This window comes from Miniopterus schreibersii, assembly GCF_964146895.1.
Source record: "Miniopterus schreibersii genome assembly, chromosome: 3".
NCBI lineage: Eukaryota > Metazoa > Chordata > Mammalia > Chiroptera > Miniopteridae > Miniopterus > Miniopterus schreibersii.
In genome coordinates this window covers 63669248-63689953 of record NC_138103.1, presented here as the reverse complement: position 1 = coordinate 63689953, position 20706 = coordinate 63669248, and the positions used below count along the sequence as shown (strand labels likewise).

The following is a 20706-nucleotide window of genomic DNA, read 5'->3' as shown; positions in this document are numbered from 1 at the left end:
ATATCTCCTTAGAGAAAAAAATCTGAATAGTCTCAAAAGGTGCTATTCACATTGGTGGAAACAAAGTAAAAACAAAACCATAATTAATTTCTCTTTATGTAATCTGTAGTACAGAAAGTTTTTCTTACACTAATTTAGCATTCTAAAGCAGTTAATATTGAACACCCTTCTCAACTTCACAAAGACCTATCTATAGCTAACTTCAGGTTTCCATGATAAATACAACTCGGCACGCACTACAGGCATAACTGTAATTTTTCTCACACATCAACCTTAGCAGACCACAGTCTACTAAGAATGCTGCTCTCGCTTATTCTGAGAGGCTGTGTGTGGTCCAGCGCTGCCTTCAGAGCCTTCTCCAACCCCTCACAATGCTTTGCATTCATTTATGCATTTTAATGATAAAATGAGCCAGAGTATTTATATGTTTGCTTCATTTATGTAAAATGTTCTAAACTCCGTTGGGTCCTCTACAGTCTATAAAGCATCAACATTAGTCTTCAAGGGAGCTTGGAGAATAAATCGTGACCTTGTCATCTTTGGATCGAAACATTCTGAAGAGACTAACTAAGCTCTTGGAGCCAAATCTAGTGAGTAAATAAACTAGACGTGGCTCTGAGAGCTACCTGGTTGTTTTCTGATAGTCAATCCACATGCAGAACTCTAGGATTCACTACCAGTAAGCTTGGTCAAAAGCATATGATAACTTTAAGAAAGAAAAGTAAAATTCTTGAAATATAAAAGCCATTCCCAGAAAAAAGATCAAATGAGAGGAGACAGTATAATTGACAGAATCTAATAAACCATTCCTTTATTACATTAGCTACTTTCCCAGTAACCTGAAAGACACAATGAAAAACTTTATAGCCAAAATTACTTAAGCTCAAAAATCATTTCATGCAAGTTTAAGATATTAAACTTAGTTTAACATCCACAATTTGGTTCCTCTGTTAACAAGAAATTCAGCAAGTGGAATATAATTATAGTTTTAATTTTTCCTATAGTCTATAATAGATGATTTCAAAAGAAAAGTTCTAAAGAGGTTCTGAGTAATGGCAAAAGTATTAGAATAAACATATAATTTTCTAAGGGGATTGTTTATGGAAGGAAAATGCTCAACCAGATGCCTGTGTCCCTGTTATGTTGAAATACTTTGAATCTAAAACTCCTACCTCTACTCCAGTTCAAAAAATGTATTTAGAAAATTAGATGGATGTAAGATAACATTTGTTTAATTATCCTACAGAGAATGACATCATTACCAAGGCAAAAGTTAAAATAGTCTTAAAATTGAGCATTAAACTACAATTTATATGAAAAAGATAACATTTGAAAACAATATTAAGGAATGTTTACAACTAAAGCAAAAGGAAACAAAGTAGCTTATTTCATACTAATTTCCTACATACTCCTTCAATGTGACATCCACTGAACTATCTAATAACAACCGAAAGTCAATAAATATTCACACAAGTGTAAAACTTTTAAAAAGAACTCATTTTTAAGAATCTGAATGACTCCAACAATTTAAAGTCTCAAGCCATCAGATCCTGTGTACACCAAAATACATGTAAAGTATTTCAAATGTAGGGCTATCCTTTTAACTGAATGCTTCAGAGAAGTTTTAAGCATAAATCTTGGGTCTGGTAAGAGTAAATTTGAAGAGCAAAAGTAATACTCATTGTCTTCATCATGTTAGTATCCCGAGATGGTTTCCTTTCTTCCTTACAGACTCTTTCCACGTGACAGCCACAGAGCTCAAGGTGCTGCTGGTATGAACACTGCATGGCTTTTGCTTATAGACAGGACCACTGTTTTACTTCCAATATTTAACCTGGTGATGCGCTGTATTATTTGGGCTTTCCTGGCTGCAGTATTTCACTTAGTATTTTCCAAGAACTCCTCATAGTATCTATTGGGTCTCTGTATTGCATCACAGAGCTCAGAGTAATTCTCACCCAGACAATGCACAATTTTCCCTAAAGACAGGGATTTATATGTGTCTGCTGTCACATTAGAAAGTTGAAATCTATATCATTATCAGCTTGAGTTTTCGCATTTCAGAAGGGTTTGGTGTCTATCTATCTTGCAGACCATCTCCAACTAAGGGAGTCAAGTCCTGAGCAAAGTCCATTCTCAAGTGATTAATTCCCATCTTTTATTTCCTGTCATACACAGTTAATCATGCAAATTCTTCTCAATCAGTGGTGACTATTTTTAATGTGTACAACGAATTTTCCAATTGACAGTAGAACCAATGATCTCTTCATGCTCTAAAGTCACTACAGTTCTGAGAATATTAAATATAAACAAATGTCTCCTATAGTTTATACTCTCCATTTGCTACTATATATTTAAGACACCTGACCTGAAGATGAAGATTTCCACTTAGATCTGATGAACTAACTTACTTTTGAAAGATGATGCTCAGAGGAGAATCCTAGTCCATAAACAGTGTTTGCCCGGCTATCGGCCCACTGGCCAAACTTCTGAGATGTTTTAGTAAATGTCATGTTTGGGGTGATGGTGCTGTTAATTATTGCCTGAAAAATAAAACAAGTATGAGGAACCTTTCCAAAATTAGCAAATAGACATTTAAAAGACAGGACTATTTAGATACATAAAAACTTAGGATTCTTAATGAGCCACAACATTAAGTATACAGTATAGTTATAAAAATAGTTTATAGTATCGCAAGTGACAACATGGAAATAGGGTAACTACTAGAACTATAAATATTATCATAATAAAAACGTACATGTTGTCAAACCCGTAAGTAGTTTTTTTTACTTCTTACAGAATTTATATACTCATAAACCTCCTCACTCTTCAATTTAAAAGCTGCTTTTCCTAGCATGTCCTGTTAGATCCTGTAAACTGTGGCTAACAACTGCACTAACTTGTGAGGCTGTCATCAAATGAAAAGATTAAGTGGAAAAGAATATGCAGTAGTCGCCCTATACCCCCAGTTTTGTTTTCTGTGGTTTCAGTTACCTATGATCAACAGAAGTCTGAAAATATTAAATGGAAAGTTCCAGAAATAAACAATTCATAAGTTTTAAACTGCATGCTGTTGTGAGTAATACAATGAAATCTACGGCCACCCTGCCCTGGACATGAATCGTGCCTTTGTCCAGCATCAGCCGCACCATCTATGCTACCTGCCCTTAGTATCTGCCTAGGTGATCAGGTCGACTGTCGAGCGTTGCAGTGCTTGTGTTCAAGTAACCTTTATTTTACTTAATAAAGGCTCCAAAGCGCAAGAGTAGTGATGCTGGCAATCTGAATATACCAAAGAGAAGCTGTGAAGTCTATGTTTGTATAGGAAAAATTGGGTACTATCTGCAGTAATAGGCATCTACTCAGGGTCTTGGAAGTATCCCCTACAAATAAGGGGGAGACTACTGCATTAACAGATGGTAAGGAATCATTTGGTTATTCCACTATTTTACTGAGTACCTATTTCATGTCAAGCACAATTCTATAAACTTGAGATACAATCAGAGGCAATGTATCTGTGGATCACATTCTAGAGCAAGAAGAGTCAGTCACTGAACAAGTAAATGAACAGCTGACCAAGTAACTTCAGAGAGTGGTCAGTGCTTACGAAGACCACGAGACCAGGATGTGACAGAGACTGAGAGGCCAGAAGGCTCTACTTTAGATTCTATGGTCCTGGAGTATTCCCTGAGGAAGGCACATCTGTGTTTTCAAGAAGAGAAGGGCATTTAACATGTGATCCTAGTATCTCAAAAAGGGAGGTAGCAGTAGGTGTTACAGGCATCTAAGAAAACCAGCCCATGTGCTGTTCATCACTGACCTTCGGTTTTAACTATTTCAGATGAACTTCATTCTGCTTTTAAGTGTTCCATTTTAATCCCCATTTGGAACCTTTCCTTAAAAAAATTATTTATTAGACTTCCTAGAATAGAATGCTACAATGAATCCATTTAAAATAAAAATTTTAGTTCTATAAAATAAAAATGTCTCTCAATCCCAAAGTTCTTGTCCTTTCAAGGAAAAGAAGTAGAAATGCTGTGTCATTACAGATCATGTAGTGCCCTGATCCTGGCCCTTGGCCAGCTGATGTCTCTGCAGGGTGATTAGAAAAACTTCAAGCAAACTTGATATACACAGAAAAGGTACTAAGTGAGAACAAATGGACATTTTCTAATCAGGGCACCTAAGGCTTTCAACTCACCATGTCGTGCAGAAATAGAAGTGAAGGTGGGAAGAAGAAAAACACTCATTTAGCTGCATCAAATAAACCACTACTGCTTATCAAAACAAACACACACAAAACACAAAACACAAAAACAAAACAAAAAAAACACCAAAAAAAATCCACAACTCCTGCAAGGAACTGCAATAGTTAACAACATCAGTTTAGAAAGGTAACAAGAAAATGGAAAGTATGATAAAAAAATGTAACTACTACAGAGGGTAGCTTTTATTCAAAGAAACAAAACAAAAACTTTTTCACAAGAGTTATTTAAGAGCCTAATAATTACAAGCTGCAAAGTATATGCAAAAATAAAAATGCCAGAAGCAATAGTTCATATTGCTTCAGAAGGAAGACACATGGGATTATTTAATCACATGGGACATGGGACCACTTCAGTTGAACTTTATTTTATATACCATTTAACTCTCCTGTCTAATAAAACGACCTTTTATCTGTAGTTTTGGCCAAGAGAGAAACATAGATTATAGAGAACTGAAGGTCAGAATCTGGGGGGAAAAAATAAATTAACACTCTAGAGTATAAATTAATAATAATTAATATCTGCTAGTGTCACTAAATAATAAGAAAATATAACAAAATTATCCTTCATTAAAAAAAAAGCCTTCACAGACATTAACTATTACTATTTCCCAAGCCCTTTAAATCCTCTAAATGAAAATGAAAATAAGATCAATTATTCAAATAAATACATGTACCAGACAAAGTACAAATAGCCCCTAGGGTCCTATAATCTAGATAAGGAGATAAAGAAACGGGCACACAGAAAAGGCTGAAAGTTGAACATTAAATTTTCTTTTATTCCCCAAAACCACTAATACATAATTAATAGCTTAATGATATTAATGGTAACAATAACAGTTGTGTTTGTACAGTGATTACTATACACCCTTGCAGTGCTTTCTCCTAAATTTATTTAATCTTCACAACACCCCCACGATGGGATGACGTAAGTAATTTACTGGTTCCTTTTCACAGATGAGAAAACTGAGGCACGAAGACATCAATATCTTTCTCTAGGTCACGTGGCTAGTAAGTAGTGGAGCAAAAACTCAACCAGACAGTCTGCTGTACAGTCTGTGCTCTTCACCCCTGCACTGAACTGTTAAAACGTCTGGGAATAGAAAGGCCTCATGGCTTCAGGAAAGCCTGAAAAACAAGGGAGCCCTCGTTTTTCCACACACTTTATACCCAGAATCTGACGTGTGGCACTTCTTTATCTGCATGTGTTGTTCAAAATTCTCTGATGAAAAAGTGGAATTTCACCTCCTTTTGAAGAGTATCCTATCCATGAGGCACTGATCTAAGTGTCTTTGCAGATATTAACTCATTTAATCCTTACAACTACCAGCACTGAGGTGAGAATGAAGCTCAGAGAAGTAAAGTAATTTGCCCAAAGTGAAAAACTTAGTAGATCACAGAGCTGAGAAGTGAATGCAGGGAGCCCATGTTCTTAAATATTAGACTATCTGCCTGTCCTAAAAATAAAACATAGGTTCTGTCCTATGCTTCTTCTCTTCAGAATGAGGGATGCTCAGAATAAGCTTTAATACTGATGCTGACAGACTTCATATGATTGAAGGATTTTGAACTGCATACTAGGCTACAGAAGTTTATGTGCAAAGAATTCTAGTTTCTCACCTGGTCGTATGCTCCAAGAGTGGAAACTGTGCCCCTCTGTTTACCACTATATTCCTAGCCCCTAGCATCATGCCTGGCATATAACAGACATGCAATGAATATTTATCAAATAAACTGACCTCAAATTTGTAGAATATTTTCACATATAACTTAGTATAAATAAGGTGGTTAATCCAAGTAATTTAGTGGACAAAAAATGTTGCTACCTTAAAAATGATCAATTTTGGTTTTTTAAAGTTAAGTTTTAAAAACTCAGGAAATATTTTAGTGAAGATAAAATTCCTCTAAAACAAATGTTATACTGTATAAAGCAACATCACGAGATTATTTAAAGTAACTGTAACTTACCTTGGAGCCATCTAAACTGATTATCCTATACACATTTCTTGTGCTGTCATAGAAATAAGACACAGTAACTGCGTGCTTGCTGGTGGGTACCCAGTTCTTCTTTGTGTTTGGGTCAATCTGGAAGACATGAGCACGAGTGCTGAAGATGGGTTGTTCCCTGTAGGGAGAAAATAAAATGACAGAATGAAAACAGCCAATTTTATTCCACTGGACAATAAAACATGAAAACCATGAGGATGACTCCACCTAACCAGAAACTACCCACATCCTGAAAACCAGAGAAACTTTCTTTCAAATTTGAATGTTCAAAGTGTCCAATCATAAGTTTCTTTACAACAATTACAGTCAATCCTCATTATTCAGGTTCAGTATTTGCAAATTTGACTACTCAACAAAATGTATTTGTAACCCCAAAAGCAATACTTAGGTACTTTCTTGGTCTTTTGCAGTGGAAAAACGTGTGTCATCTGAAATGCACGTTTCCCCTGCAGGCGGATCAAGGCCAGTCTGCCTTTCTGTTCAGCTCTCATACTATAATCAGGTGCCCTTTTTTGCAATCCATTTGGCACCAGGTATTTTGCATTTTGGTGCTTTTTGTTGGTGTGTCCCCTGTTTAAAATGACCCCAAGCATGGCACTGAAGTGCTATCTGTTCTGAGGGCAAGAAGGCTGGGACGTGCCTTACGGAGTAAATATATGTTAGATAAGCTTTGCTCAGACATGAGTTACAGAGCTGACAGCCATGAGTTCAAGAGTAATAAATCAACAGGATATATTAAATAAGGTATGTTTAAACAAGCTTATGTACTGATTGGTTGATGGAAATGTTATGACCAGAGGCTCGCAGGAACCAAGCCCTGTATTCCCCGTAGGAGCAGTGGTTCAAAATCAGCCAATTCAGTGTTTGTGGTGCCTTTATAACTATTGTGAATGAGAACTGACTATACCTTGTTAAAATACAAATCTTGTATTTGACCCTCCCTAGGTTAAAAGTTTTTACCCATTTAAAACTACATTATTCTGGTAAATAACTCATGGAGAAGGTTTACACCAATATAATCTATACCCTGAAAGGGATATGGAAAACAAAGTGTCACCACAACAGTATCTTTTACTTAGATCAAGTAGGGCCTTAAAGATATACAAGAGATTTTAAAAATTATAACGTCAAGAACCAAAACTATCAAAATATTTTAAAATATATTTAAAATATGATCATTACAGATTATTTTACAGTCTGAAAAGTAAGTATGAGATTGTCTGTATATAAGAGAAGTATTAAAATGCAAAATTTTCCGAGTTCTGAGTAAAATGTATTTTGGAAACAGCAGTTTACCAGGCTTTCTTCCCCCCCCCCCCCCCCCAAATAACACGACACCTTTCTTTCCTAAAGCAGCTTAAGGTCTTAAAGAGAACTTTAACTGTTATTCTTTAATAGTTAAAATTAAAAGTTCTAATTTTAAAGAAAGGAAAGGAGAGTATGGAAAAAAGAGAAATTAGAAAACAAGCAGGGCAAATCTGCATCCTTGACAAAACAGCTCTTCCTGTGAATGTGTCTCCTACCATCTACTTTGGTCCCTGGAGAGCCAGTGAGAAAGGGAGGGACCTTCCCCGTAGGTAACTGGGCTCTTCCCAGTTTTGTTTCTGGAAACCTCCAAAAAACTTTTCTTATTTAAAAAAAAAAAAAAAAAAATCTCTTTAGAAAGGAAGTGATATATTTTATGTCACTCCCTAAAAAGTGACAGGAGGTCATCATTTCTGGCTTAACTGCCATCATATATGGCTTCCTTCAACAAATAACCATTAACAATCTGGCAAGGCACTGTGAGGGAACACAGAATTCTTCTGAATTGGGAGTAGGACTCATTCATTCCCTCCTTCCCCACCCTCAATCCTTGACTTTCAGTGAGGCTGTGCTACACTTGAGTTACCTTCCAAAGGTGCTGTAACCTCTAGTTTTCTTTTTCCACCTTTTAATTTAAGTTCCAGGTATAAGTGTAGCTGGTTAGACTGAGTGTGACCAATTCCAATTCACAGGGAAATCGACTCACACAAAACTATATTTATTAAGGCATGTAAGGAAGGGAAGTGGAAGACTCTAGTCTTTACTGCCTTGATAAAAAAAATTTTTAATTTGATGGGGGTAAATTTCTAAATAGCGCAGGCATTATAGAGACGTGTTCTAAAAAATGTATTTTCTGAAAAACTAAAATAGTTGTTAACACAGTGATATTGCCTTTGCAATCATCAAATTCTTATTCAACAGAAATGCAATGTTTTACATCCAGTAAATAATTCCCACATCACATTAATTCACTCAATTTAATTAATCTGCACAATTAATCCACACAATCCAATTAAAATCTTTAAACTAGCTTGTTTTACAAGCAAATGACATTTGATATCAACTAAATACAGTGCTTTCTTCAATTCTCTCTGAATAGCTGATTTCTTAAAGTTATAGTTCAAGACTTGTGTGGTCAAAAGCCTAGCCATTGCAGTCTGGATGATAAAGGCTAAAAAATAATAATTTCACAGGGAACAGAATTCCTAGAAGTAAAGAGGACATTACTGCATCACTCAGGGCATACTAATAAATGATGCAAACTTTCACTGAACATCTACTACATGCCCGAAACTGAGAGATGGTTCCCACCCTAGAAAAATTCAATTTGGTGAGAGAAGACAGGTATGCTTAACAATAAAATGCGCTTCGCCATGTCAGCCTCTTAAAGCGGCTGAGGGCTACCATGGAGAAACCGATGCCTGCGCAGAGCTTGGGACCAAGTGTGGCACAGCGGTAAGAACACCACACTGGCGTGTGTGGCGAGAACTGCAGCGGGTGTGAGTTCCCTGGAAGGCGAGGCCAAAAGAGAAGCCGGCTGATGAGGGCCCCGAGGCCGCGGGAGGGCGCAGACACAGAGCAGCTCTGGGCTTTGGAAAGTACACTTGGCAACCTGGAGAGGGTGGACGGCGGCGAGAGGACACTGGGCAAACACAGGCTAGTCAGACCGTACAAAAGGATCCCGAGAGTTACAAAAATAGAGGGCAGGAGGCAGGGGTGGGATGAAGATGTGAGGAAGGACTCAAGGGAAATTTAGAAAGCAGACTCAGTAAGATTGGGTGACAGATTGGATGTGGGGCGGTGGTTCTCAAATAGGGGTGATTTGTCCCCCAGGGGACACTTCAAAACGAGGGAGATCGCAATTAGCACCTAGCGAGTAGAAGCCAGGGATGTTGCTAACCTTCTATGGTACATAGGACAGCCCCGGACAACAAAGAATTATCCAGCCAAAAATGTCACTAGTGCCGAGGTTGAGAAATCCTAACCCAGGAGATGAAGGAGAAATCTGAGTCTCCTGGGTTTCTAGTTTAGGTGACCGAAAGGAGGCAGTGCCAGGAGCCAGGATGGGAAACAGTAAAGTCTGGGACTGGAGGGATATGGGGGGAGGATGAGCTTGGTTTTGAGTAAGTTCAGATCCCTCACATGTAAAACTCGGCACAGGAGCTTAAAATTAGGTTGGAGCTCAGCAGAGAAAACCAGGCCGGAGTAAAAAGTTTGGGGAATCATCCAGAGATCTTATCACGGCCTTGGCGGGCTAGCTCAGCCGGCTGGAGCGCAGGGTACAGAAGTCCCTCTTACGCAGAGAGAATAAAGGGGGTAGGAGAGCAGCAAGTCCAAACGCCCCGCTGCAGGAACGGGATGGAAGTGTGAAGGGCCCCCGCCTCCCGGGAACCCTCCGGGGCCTAAACACACAGGAAGGAAGGAAAGCAGAGTCTTCAGCTTGCTGTGGGAGTCTGACGCGGCGGGAGAAGATGGACAACGCTTGCTACGGCCAAGACATGAGCGAGGCTAAGGCAAGGAGCGGACGGGCACCAATGACCATGCCACTGCAGGTGGACACTGGAGAATTCCGCTTCGGGGCCACCGCCAGGCGGCACAGCACGCCTCCAGGCAAGCCGAAGCTCCAGCGCCAGAGATTCTTCCAAAGACCTGGGCTGCGCACATCAATGGCACACCGTCATTCCGCTGGGTTATCAGGGCAACAGCGTGCGTCCCCCCGCCCAGCCCTCCAGTACAAAGCCTGTGACTGCACACTACCAGCCAGGTCTTCCTATTACCACGTGATGTGTTCAACAGCTAATTTCTTATACATTTAGCTTTCTCTTAAACACATGCTTACTTTGAGGAAAGCGAAGATTATTTTACTAATGGCTACCCAACACATGGTTGTACTGCAAGAACTCCACCTAGTGATGGACCAAAAACATAGCAGACGTGTATTTTCTAAAACTGAGTCTGTATACAAAAAACACAAAATTGGGATGTTGCCGTAACAGAGGTATATAGACATAAAATGTGACAATACCAACCACAAAATGTCTTTTCTGGAAGGATCTGTTTTTTAATTGTATGACCCGAATTCCTTGGTGTTGGTTAAGTGCACATTCAAATGAAAGATTAATTTAGAAAGTCATTGTCTTCATCACAACAACTGAGCATAAAAAATACTTTCAGCCTGGCCGATGTGGCTCAGTGGGTGAGCACTGACCCATGAACCAGGAGGTCAGGGTTCAATTTCCAATCAGGGCACATACCCAGGTTGCAGGCTTGGTCCCCGGTGGGGGGGAGGGGCAGAAGGCAGCCAATTCATTACTCTCATTGATATTTCGATCTCCCTCTCCCTCTCCCTTCCTCTCTCTGAAATCAATAAAAGCATATTTAAAAAAAATACGGTGAAAAAGGTAAAGGGGTTAAGAAGTACAAATTGGCTGTTACAAAATAGTCACAGGGATGTAAAGTACAGCATAAGGAATATAGTCAATAATATTATAATATCTGTATGGTGTTAGGTGGGTCCAAGCCTTATAGAAGGGATCACTTTGTAAGTTGTATAAATGTCTAACTGCTATGCTGTCCACCTGGAACTAATGTAATATTGAATGTCAACTGTACTTTAAAATTTTAAATAAAGAAATACTTTCATGGCATCAAGTTGCTAATTGGCATATCTGAAGAAAATATCATGACATAAATTAAAAATTTCCATTTGGAATTTAAGATTAAATTATAAAACTATACTTAAACAGTAACAATACTGTTTATATTCCTTATGTACTATCCCTTATTTTAGAAGTAATTTTTATCTATCTCAGTCCTTTCATTAGATGACATCGCTAGTTATTAAAAGAAATAATAATACTGATTTACCCTGGGCACTTTAATCAGTAGTTACGTTTAAAAGATCAGGGTATTATGCTAAGTGAAATAAACCAGTCAGAGAAAGACGGGTACCACATGATCTCACTTATATATGGAATATAATAAACAAAATAAAGTGATGAACAAACTGGACCCAGAGACATGGAAGCGTGGAACAGACTCAGGGATCTCAGAGGGAAAGCAGGGGTGGGGGAATGGGTGGGCAGAGATTAATCAAAGAGCTTATATGCTTATAAGCATAACCCATGGACACAGACATTGGTATGGGGAAAGCCTGGGGGTGGGATGGATGTGGGGTAGAGGGGATCAGTGGGGATAAAAAGGGGACATCTGTAATATTCTCAACAATATAGGGGGGGGAAGAGAAATACAATAAATAAATAAAAATAAATAAAAGATCAGGGATACGCAGAAACTCATTGTCAAGAGCAAGCAAACTCACTCAATATATACAGGGTTCCCCCCAAAAATGTAATACACTTTCTCAATTTTGAAAATGAAATATATTTAATAAACACTGTCTTTATAATTATTCAGTGTGTAGACATTTTTGGGGGACACCATATATATTTAAGCAACATCTCCAATGCTAAAGAACCTGGCTTGCTATTTATTAAATAACTGCCAAGTGACATTATCTCTGTCCCTCCTCCCCATTTAAAACCCTATCCATTTCAGATAAATTACTGCGTGTTTTAAAATATATCAACATGTATGTCTGGTAACTCAATTACATTTAAAATTAGCATTGTAGCCCCGGCAGGGCGGCTCAGTTGGTTGGAGCATGGTCCCCTACACCAAAAGGTTGCTGGTTTGATCCCTAGTTGGGGCACATACAGAAGGCAACCAATTGATGATTCTGTCTCACATCAATGTTTCTCTCTCTCTCTCCTTCCCTCTCTCTCTAAAATGAATTTAAAAACACACACACACATATCCTCAGGTGAGAATTAAAAAATAATAATAAATAATGAATAAATAAAATTAGTATTGCAATTTCAATTATATTAGCCTTTAAATATTCTTCTCTTCGCAGGTGATTTCCACTAAATAAAGTTAAATCTTGAGAAGTGACAATATATGCTAGGGAAACTTAAGGAAAATAATCTCTTATTAATATAAGTAACACTTTTCTAAAAATCTAAAGTAATTTTCTAGCAGATATCCAATTCCTATAAACTTTTTAAATGAATTAAATGTTACAAGATTAAGTTCTAACACCAATAATACTTCAAGGAACAATAATATTCTTAAGTGCTCTTTACCTTTATACCTATTACAAACTAACCTGTAGGATACTCAATCCATATACTATCTGAACACATATATAATAAAAAATAAATAAGCCCAGGTTTGAAGAGAAAGATCTGAAGGTACTTAGGCAAAATGTTAACATTTGCTACATTCAAATAGTGGTTGCATGGATATTATATTACTCCCTGTATTATTCTGAATATTTTAAATTGCTCAAAACAATAAAACCTCATACCATGTCTCTAAAACTCTTATTGACAGTGTGAAATTTGAATAATCAGCCACATTTTAACTTACACATATGTAGACCATTTATTTTAACTGCTGTGCCAAAGTCCATGCAATGATTAGAGCTGCATTATCCAATACGGTAGCTACCAGCCACATGACCACTGAGCATTTGAAATATGGCTAATGTAACAAAGTGAATTAGTTTAAATTTTATTTGATACCCAAGTCAGCTATTGAAATACTTTTAAGCATGTATGGAACAACTTGGGTATATGAATCTATTGTTTCAACTGTAAATTTTATGAAATTCAAATTCAGATCAAGTATTTCCAACAAAAATTTTAGCATCCAAACTGATATGTGCTCTAAGCACAATAAAAAAATGAATTTCAAAGACTTACTAGAAAAAATATAAAAATCTCAATGACTTTTATATCAAATGTTAAAAAGATATATTGACTATACTGTGTCAAAATAAATTGACTTCACCTTTTTAAAACTTTAAAAAATTTAGAACGATGTTATTCACATTGTATTTCAAGTAGAAAATACTGGACTATTTTATGTAGCCACTTCCTTACTGATAGACATTTATATTGTTCCAGTGTCTGCATTGGTACAAATAAATGCCCCTGTATGTTTACTTGGGGACACATGCAAGAGATAGGCTAGAAGCTGAATTCCTGGTCATAGGGTATGTACCACAGTATAAGTCTAAATTGCTCTTCACAGCACATATACCAATTTATACTCTTAATAGTCTTATATTATTTCCTTTCAACACTTGGTAATGTCCAAATAACATCTTTAATTTGTGCCAGATTGGTGAGCATGAAATGGTATTTCTTTGTTGCTTTAATTTGCATATCTCTGATTACTAGTGAGGCTGGGGAGCCCTTCATGTATTTCTGGGCCATTTGAGCCCAATAGATTTCTATACTTATTCCTGAGCTTGTTTAAAACCTTATTTTAGCTCCAGAGAATGAAAACACCAGAATCCAAAATTCAGCACTCAAACCATATGCAATGGGAACATCTCACACATACAATTCTAACTACAGGTATAAACTTAATTAAGGTAAACAACCGCTAAAGTAGAGAAAGGCAGTTATTTTTCTAAATCCAATGGCATTTAATGTTTAAAATACAATATAGTATCGATACAGTAGATATATTCTGCTCTTTCTCAAAGGTAAATTACAGTTCTTTGGTAGTTTTTACTTTCATATAAAAAATTGTTTCTGATATTCCTCAAAATTTTTCCTTTGTGGAGGGGTGAGTGGAGGAGTCGTAAATGCTTATCAAACTTTTAACTTACTCATTTAAAGTTTTCCCAATTTAACACCAAAAAATAATTTAAACAAAACATACTTAATGATGAACGAGAGGTGAAAAGTAACATAACAGTTCTACTGTCAAATAGCTTAAACTCCTGGGTATTTTTCATATTGTAACCACCACCACTCCATTCCCACTCTATTTCTCTGCAATTTTCATTCCAACATCCCCCTTATTTGGTTTTCTCTAGTCACCGCTAATTACATCTGGTTAACCTTTGTGAATGGTCCTCAAGTAGTTTAGCTGTAAGTCTAGCAATGAACAGCATCTGGATTATCTAGCTTTCATATTATTTTGTTTTACTGAAAAAGGGCTATATTAAATGCAACTAAAATGTGATTTATGTTTTCCCTTTTTGTCAGCTTTTCAGGTAACAAAAATTATAGACAAAACTCTTTGTAGGATACTGTGTCCCAATTTGGGGTTTTGCAAATATAATTCCTGCAGTGATATAGAGTTTTTGCTCAAATGCATTAGCTCTATTTCATAATAGTGGTGTGGATAATTCAGTCATGGTGTCATAGAAGCCCAAAGAAATACATTTTCTGACTGTGAAGGTATTTAATATTTTTAACTGACCAAAAGTTTGATACAGGAGTACAATAAGCTAAGTTTGGGGCTATTCCTATTTAGCTTTTCTGAAAGTGAATTTTCTGAAAGTGGATGCAAAGGCAGGTTGACTTCTGAGGTGGCTGGAAGAGGTAATCACTATAGATAAAAGGGCACCTAACAAGATACATTACTCCACAGCAGTGTTTTTCAAACAGTGGGTCACAACCCAGAGGGTTGTGCTCAATTTAATGGCTAACAATGGGCATTTAAAAATATGCATGAGAATTTAAAATATAAGAGTACATCACACTAGGTAAGGGTACATGTATTGTTCCACGAAACTTCTGATACATATTTATGTATGCTTGTCACAATGGAAGATGCATTTTTTATTGTGTATCGTGGTCAAAAAGTTTAAAAACCTGGGCATACAAATTGCTTTTATTAAATGTTCATGAAAACCCTATGAAGCAGGTAGCCATTTCCCTATACAAAAATACAGGTTCTAAGTGACATATCCGAAGTCACATACCTAGCGAATGATATGAATAAGCATATTTTTAAATGGAAATGGCATCAACCTCAGTGGAAATCAAAACACTGCAAATTAAAACTGAGTTATTATTTTTTTACCTGTCAAAATAGGAGCCCATTTTTTAATAAAAAATTAAATATTAGTGAGAGTTTAAGGAAACCTGACACTTTCGAAAGCAGCTGGGAATATAAATTAGTAAAGTCTTTCTGGAAAACACTTTGACAATGAATATTAATCAAAAGCCTTTAAATTTCTGTGCATATCCTTTGACATAGCAATTCCATTCTAGGAGCTTACCTTAAGGAAATAATCATGGATATATGCAGGAGAGTTAGCAATAGGGATGTATCATCACATTCTTTATGATAACCAAAGACTGTAAATTAAAACAGCCAATAATGTAAGATCAAATAAATTATGGTGCATCCATATAACAGAATCCTACATAGTCATTAAAAAACAAAGTTTCAGAATATTCAGTGACATAAGATGTCCAGTATAGTAAGTGAAAATAGCTTATAAAACAGTGAGTGCAATATAATTTGGTTTTTGTTTTGTTTTAAAAAATGTATCTGTATGCATACAAAAAAAATACTTGGAGGATATACTTATATTCAGTCCTTGTCCTGCCTCCCCTTCTCTCAACACAGAAGCCAGGGTGATCCTTCTGAAAACCCAAGGTAGCATTAAAATATTCCAGGAATAAAAAGGGTGGATGGTCAGGATACAGCAAAATGCAGATGGCTACTGAAGTGGATGAGATGATGGTGATACAGGAGAGTTGTCCTTTCTACTGTTTTGTCTGCAAAATTTCATAATATAGAGTTTAAAAGTAATAAAACCAAAATCAGGTGGGTCATTCCTCCAATGGCTTCCCATCTCATAGTAAAACCCACAGTCCCTAAAATTAGGTCCAAAGTCTTCTACCAGTGTTTGTCCACCCTGGCTGCATCAGAAACCACCAGCCTCCACGCCCACTATCAGCCCAGCTTCCAAGGGGATTCTCATGTGTGGCGGGAGAAGACCACTGCAGGATATGCTCCTGCTCCCTCTCCAACCTCATCTGCCCCTTACTGTCTTTGGCTCCAGCCACACTGGCCCTCCTGGTGTTTCTCAAACATGCCAAGCACCCCCTACCTCAGGGCTTTTGCCTGAAGTACTCTTTCAGCTCAGCTCTGTCTAGCATCTTCCTTCGCCTCCTCCAGATGTCTGCTCAAATGTTACCTTCTCAGTGACACCATACGTGGTTGCTCTATATAAAAAGTGCAGCCCCTTCCTCTCCTCTTCCAGGACTTTATTATTTCCCTTCTTTCATTCTTCCCCATGGAACTTATAATTATCTGACATACAATGTATTTTATTTATTGTCCCTCTCCCTGACCTCAAGTATTATCTACCCAAGGGCAAGGATCTTGTCTTTTAATTATTTCTGTGTCCTCAGTAACACAAATACCTGGAATATATTAGGCACTTGCAAAGTACTTAATACTTAATAAGTAAATGAATGATTCATTATATTCCAAGACATTTAGAGTTCTTGGTGGTATGATTATAAGTGACTTATTTTTTCTCATCTCACTTTTTCAGTATGTGAACATGTAATGTATTAAATAATAAATTAATGATAAATTTTTAAACAATTTTAATGCAATGTACTTGCTTGCTTTAAAAAAACACAGCTAGTGGACTGTAATCTTAGTGGTTACACAAATATATATGTGAACACACAATGCAATATACAGTTGATTATAGAACTGTACATTTAAAAACTATGTAATTTTATTAACCAATGTCACCCCAATAAATTTTTTAAAAAATTGAGACCTTCTATCTCCAGCATCCTAAATGCATTCACTCTTTTCTACTATTGAGGTACTTTGGCAGAAGTATCAAAAGTATTTGTTTAAGGAACATGTTAACTATTCTAAATTCTCTAAGACTAAAGTTTCCCCCCATGTTAGTAATACAGTAAGAAGACAAATTTCTGTTTATCGCAATTCCCTAGAAGAAAGCCTTCAATGAATTAAGACTTAAAGTTTCCCCTTGAATTTTTTAACATATCGATAAAAGACACTCTTACTGGATACCGGGATTACTTAGTATCTCATATGACAGTGCTAGGAAAAAATGTGTCTGCTTGCTACTATACCCAAACAAGACTACAAGTCAACACACTTCTCGCTCACGTGCCAACTCAGCCATGTTCTGCTTTCCACTCTAGTAATGATCTCATCTCAGGTGTCTGCTACATCTATTCATGTTCCTTTGCAATACTATATTTTTAAATGTCCTGCTTTATTACCTTGCTCCTGATTATAAAAATTATTGGAAATGCTCTACAGAAATTGAAAGATTACAGACCTAATATAATAAAAACTGATTAGCTTAAACAAGTTACTGAATTTTAAAAAGTAATAATAGCAGAAGAAAGTTGATCATTTTTAACCTCTTGCAACTGGAATGATGTGCTTATCTCAACCATTTCCCTTTTAAAAATTAACAAGCACACAAATTAACAACTTTCATCATTTGTGCCAAAGGAGGAAAGCCATAGATTGCATAATTCAAACTGAGGAACTCAAATGTGCCACTTTTAAGCCTGAAAACAAAAACCTAAACTTATAAAATAGATATGTGGTAAATTCTTTGGTTATAATGAGCAGTTTTGAGAGCTTGTCACATGGTCAGACACTGTTATAAGCACTAGTTCTGTATTATGTAATCCTCTCAACCTTTATGAGTTGCTATTATCCCGCTTTTGAGGATGAGAAACCCAAGGCATCGAGAAGGTATATAATTTGCTTAAGATGACACATGGTGGAGTCAGGCTCTAGAGCCCGCCCCTTCATCTATACTGACTCCTCAAATGGGAAAAATTCTTTTGTCATATAAACCTGAGTTCACTTCTGTAACCAAACTCTCACCTGGCCCTTGCCTGGAATTTTGTTGACAGACGTGGGATAATACAGCCACACAACTATGATTACTATGCACGTTAAGCACTGTTAGGAGTACTTCAGTGTTTTCATGGAATGTATATAGGTACACTGGTACCATGTACCCTTTTACCTGTACTTTGAAAACTATTTATTCTATAAGACTTCATTAAAATGATAGCGTGGTTTGGAAGAACCCCAAAACTTATTTTCAGTCATGCCAATTATAGTTATTGAGCTTTCCTTCTGTAAGGGAAGATAATTCTGATCTGTATTTTGAAAGGATTTCACCTGTATAACAGAATAAGACAATAGTAAGTGTTAGCTTGTGTGAGGTGAAAGCACTGGTCTTGGAGACTAGGGGTTATTAATTCCAAAGTATCTCACATCTGCTTCATACACTGGCTACACTTAATCACACATGGCATTTGTGAAAAATATTATATTAAATAAAAAAATATGCATATTTTAATAAAATAGCTATACATATGCAAAAATACTTCCTACCCCCCATCCCGCCTTCACTGTTTTTTCTATCTTCATTTGGTTTCTTTCTAGCAAAAACATCTAAGAATTTAATTATTCCAGGATTTTATTAAACATTTCACCTCTGATAAGGGAGTTTTTCCAGGAAAATGTTTCCCCTCATTGTTAAAAATGTAATTCCCTAACTAGCTGTACTTGTGGAGAAGCTGTATACACTTTCTGTAAAAGCTGTCTGAACCATTACAGGATTCCTGCATGCACGTGCAGAAAGGCTAGATTCTCTAAAAACAAGTTTTATAAATCAGTTGTATAAACCACTATAGAAAGTTCTTTGAAAATAGTTATTTTAAGACTCTTTTTCTTGTGAATCAACATAAGTAAATATCTGTGCCATGGATTTGGCTAGAAGGACAAACATACTTCCCTAGGCGAAACTGTTAAGAGTCAATGGAAAGGGGTATAAACAGAAGACTTTAGTAAACGGACAGACTTTTTAATGTAAGACTGCGTAACAAACATTCTAACATTTGAAAATTAGGATGTGGTGATATCCTCTTTAGATGATTGTGGGAGGTTGGATAATGGCCCCCAAAGATATCTAGGTCCTAATACAGAGAATCTGTGAATGGCACCTTATTAGGCAAACAAAATTTTGCAGCTGTGATTAAGTTAAGGCTCTGAGATAGATTCTGCTAGATTATCTTGGTGGATCCTAAATGTAATCACAAGTGTCCTTAGAAGGTGGGAGAGGTAGATTTAACTACAGATAAAGGTTATGGGAGTAAAGAACAAGAAATTGGAAGATGCTACTCAAAGCAGAGAAGAACTTTAAAAATAACAGTATCAATGTAATTATTATGGAACAACTTCAAGTAGCCTAATATACATGCAACTGAAGCCCTTAAAGACAGGAGGGATGAGAAAAATATTTGAAGAAATTATGGTTGCAGTAATTCCCAAGAAGCTCAACAAATCCAAAGCTATACAATGGACATCATAATTAAATTGCTCTATACCAACAACAAAGAAAAACCTTTAAACAGTCTCAAGTAGACTTAAATCCAATTATACTAATAATCATATTAAGTGTACATAGTCCAAACACCCCAATCAAAAGGCAGAGACTATCAGATTGGCTATACAGCAACACTCAACTATATGACGCTTGCAAGAAAGTCATTTTAAAAATCATTAAAATATAAAGAATATACAAATATAAAAATATAAATATGTATGATTAAAAGTAAGAAGATGGAAAAAAATTAAAGTTGCAAAACTGTATCCAAAATAGTAAGTAACATGCTGAGTTCTCAGTAGGAATCAGGGCAATGTACAAGTGCTTACACCCATCAATTCACTTCTGTGACATTCATAGGTATAAAACAAGAAGAAAACAACTTATTAAAGTACCCTGCTACATTGGTCCCCCATGAGTGCACATGTGCTGTGTACAGGATGTGCACAGGGCATGAGCAGGGATGAGAAGATAAATATTAAATGTTGTCCCAGGCCTCAGGAGAGCTCCAAGACTTTCCCCAGGACTAGGTTTCCACAGGACTCTCCACAAAAGAGACATCAACTGTTAAAAAAATGGTGGCATTCTGGCAAGCGTAATACTAGGCTGGCTTCCCAAGATAACAGAATGTTCCCTATAGAAGGAAAAGTGCAATTGAGGAGGAAAAAGTGGTATTTAAAATAACTCTGAATAGAACACTACAAAAATTGAACATACTTCTTTCATGTTTCATTTTAGCAGAATGGAGACCATGAAAACCATTCTGACACACAGTTCTTGCTCCTCAGGTACAGCAGTAACCTAGATTTAGACTCTGCTTCAACAGTAAGAGCACCAAACATGGGGCTGTAACCTCAATTGGGCCCCCCAAGCTCCTGGTTGTTTATGGTCAGCAATCTCTCCC

General features: G+C 36.7%; 1 protein-coding gene across 4 annotated transcripts in view; it reads right to left on the bottom strand.

The window, feature by feature from the left end:
- Positions 1-20706, bottom strand: part of HOMER1 (homer scaffold protein 1) — a 92168-nt gene that overhangs the window by 54913 nt on the left and 16549 nt on the right. For 2 of the 4 annotated variants that reach the window (XM_081133817.1, XM_081133816.1), the window contains exons 2-3: positions 6233-6389; positions 2412-2543 (exon numbers count right to left, since the gene is read on the bottom strand). In XM_081133817.1, coding sequence (XP_080989943.1) covers positions 2412-2543; positions 6233-6389 — 289 coding nt within the window. The remainder of the gene's footprint in view (positions 1-2411; positions 2544-6232; positions 6390-20706) is intronic. The other 2 variants (XM_081133818.1, XM_081133819.1) reach the window with 1 other exon arrangement.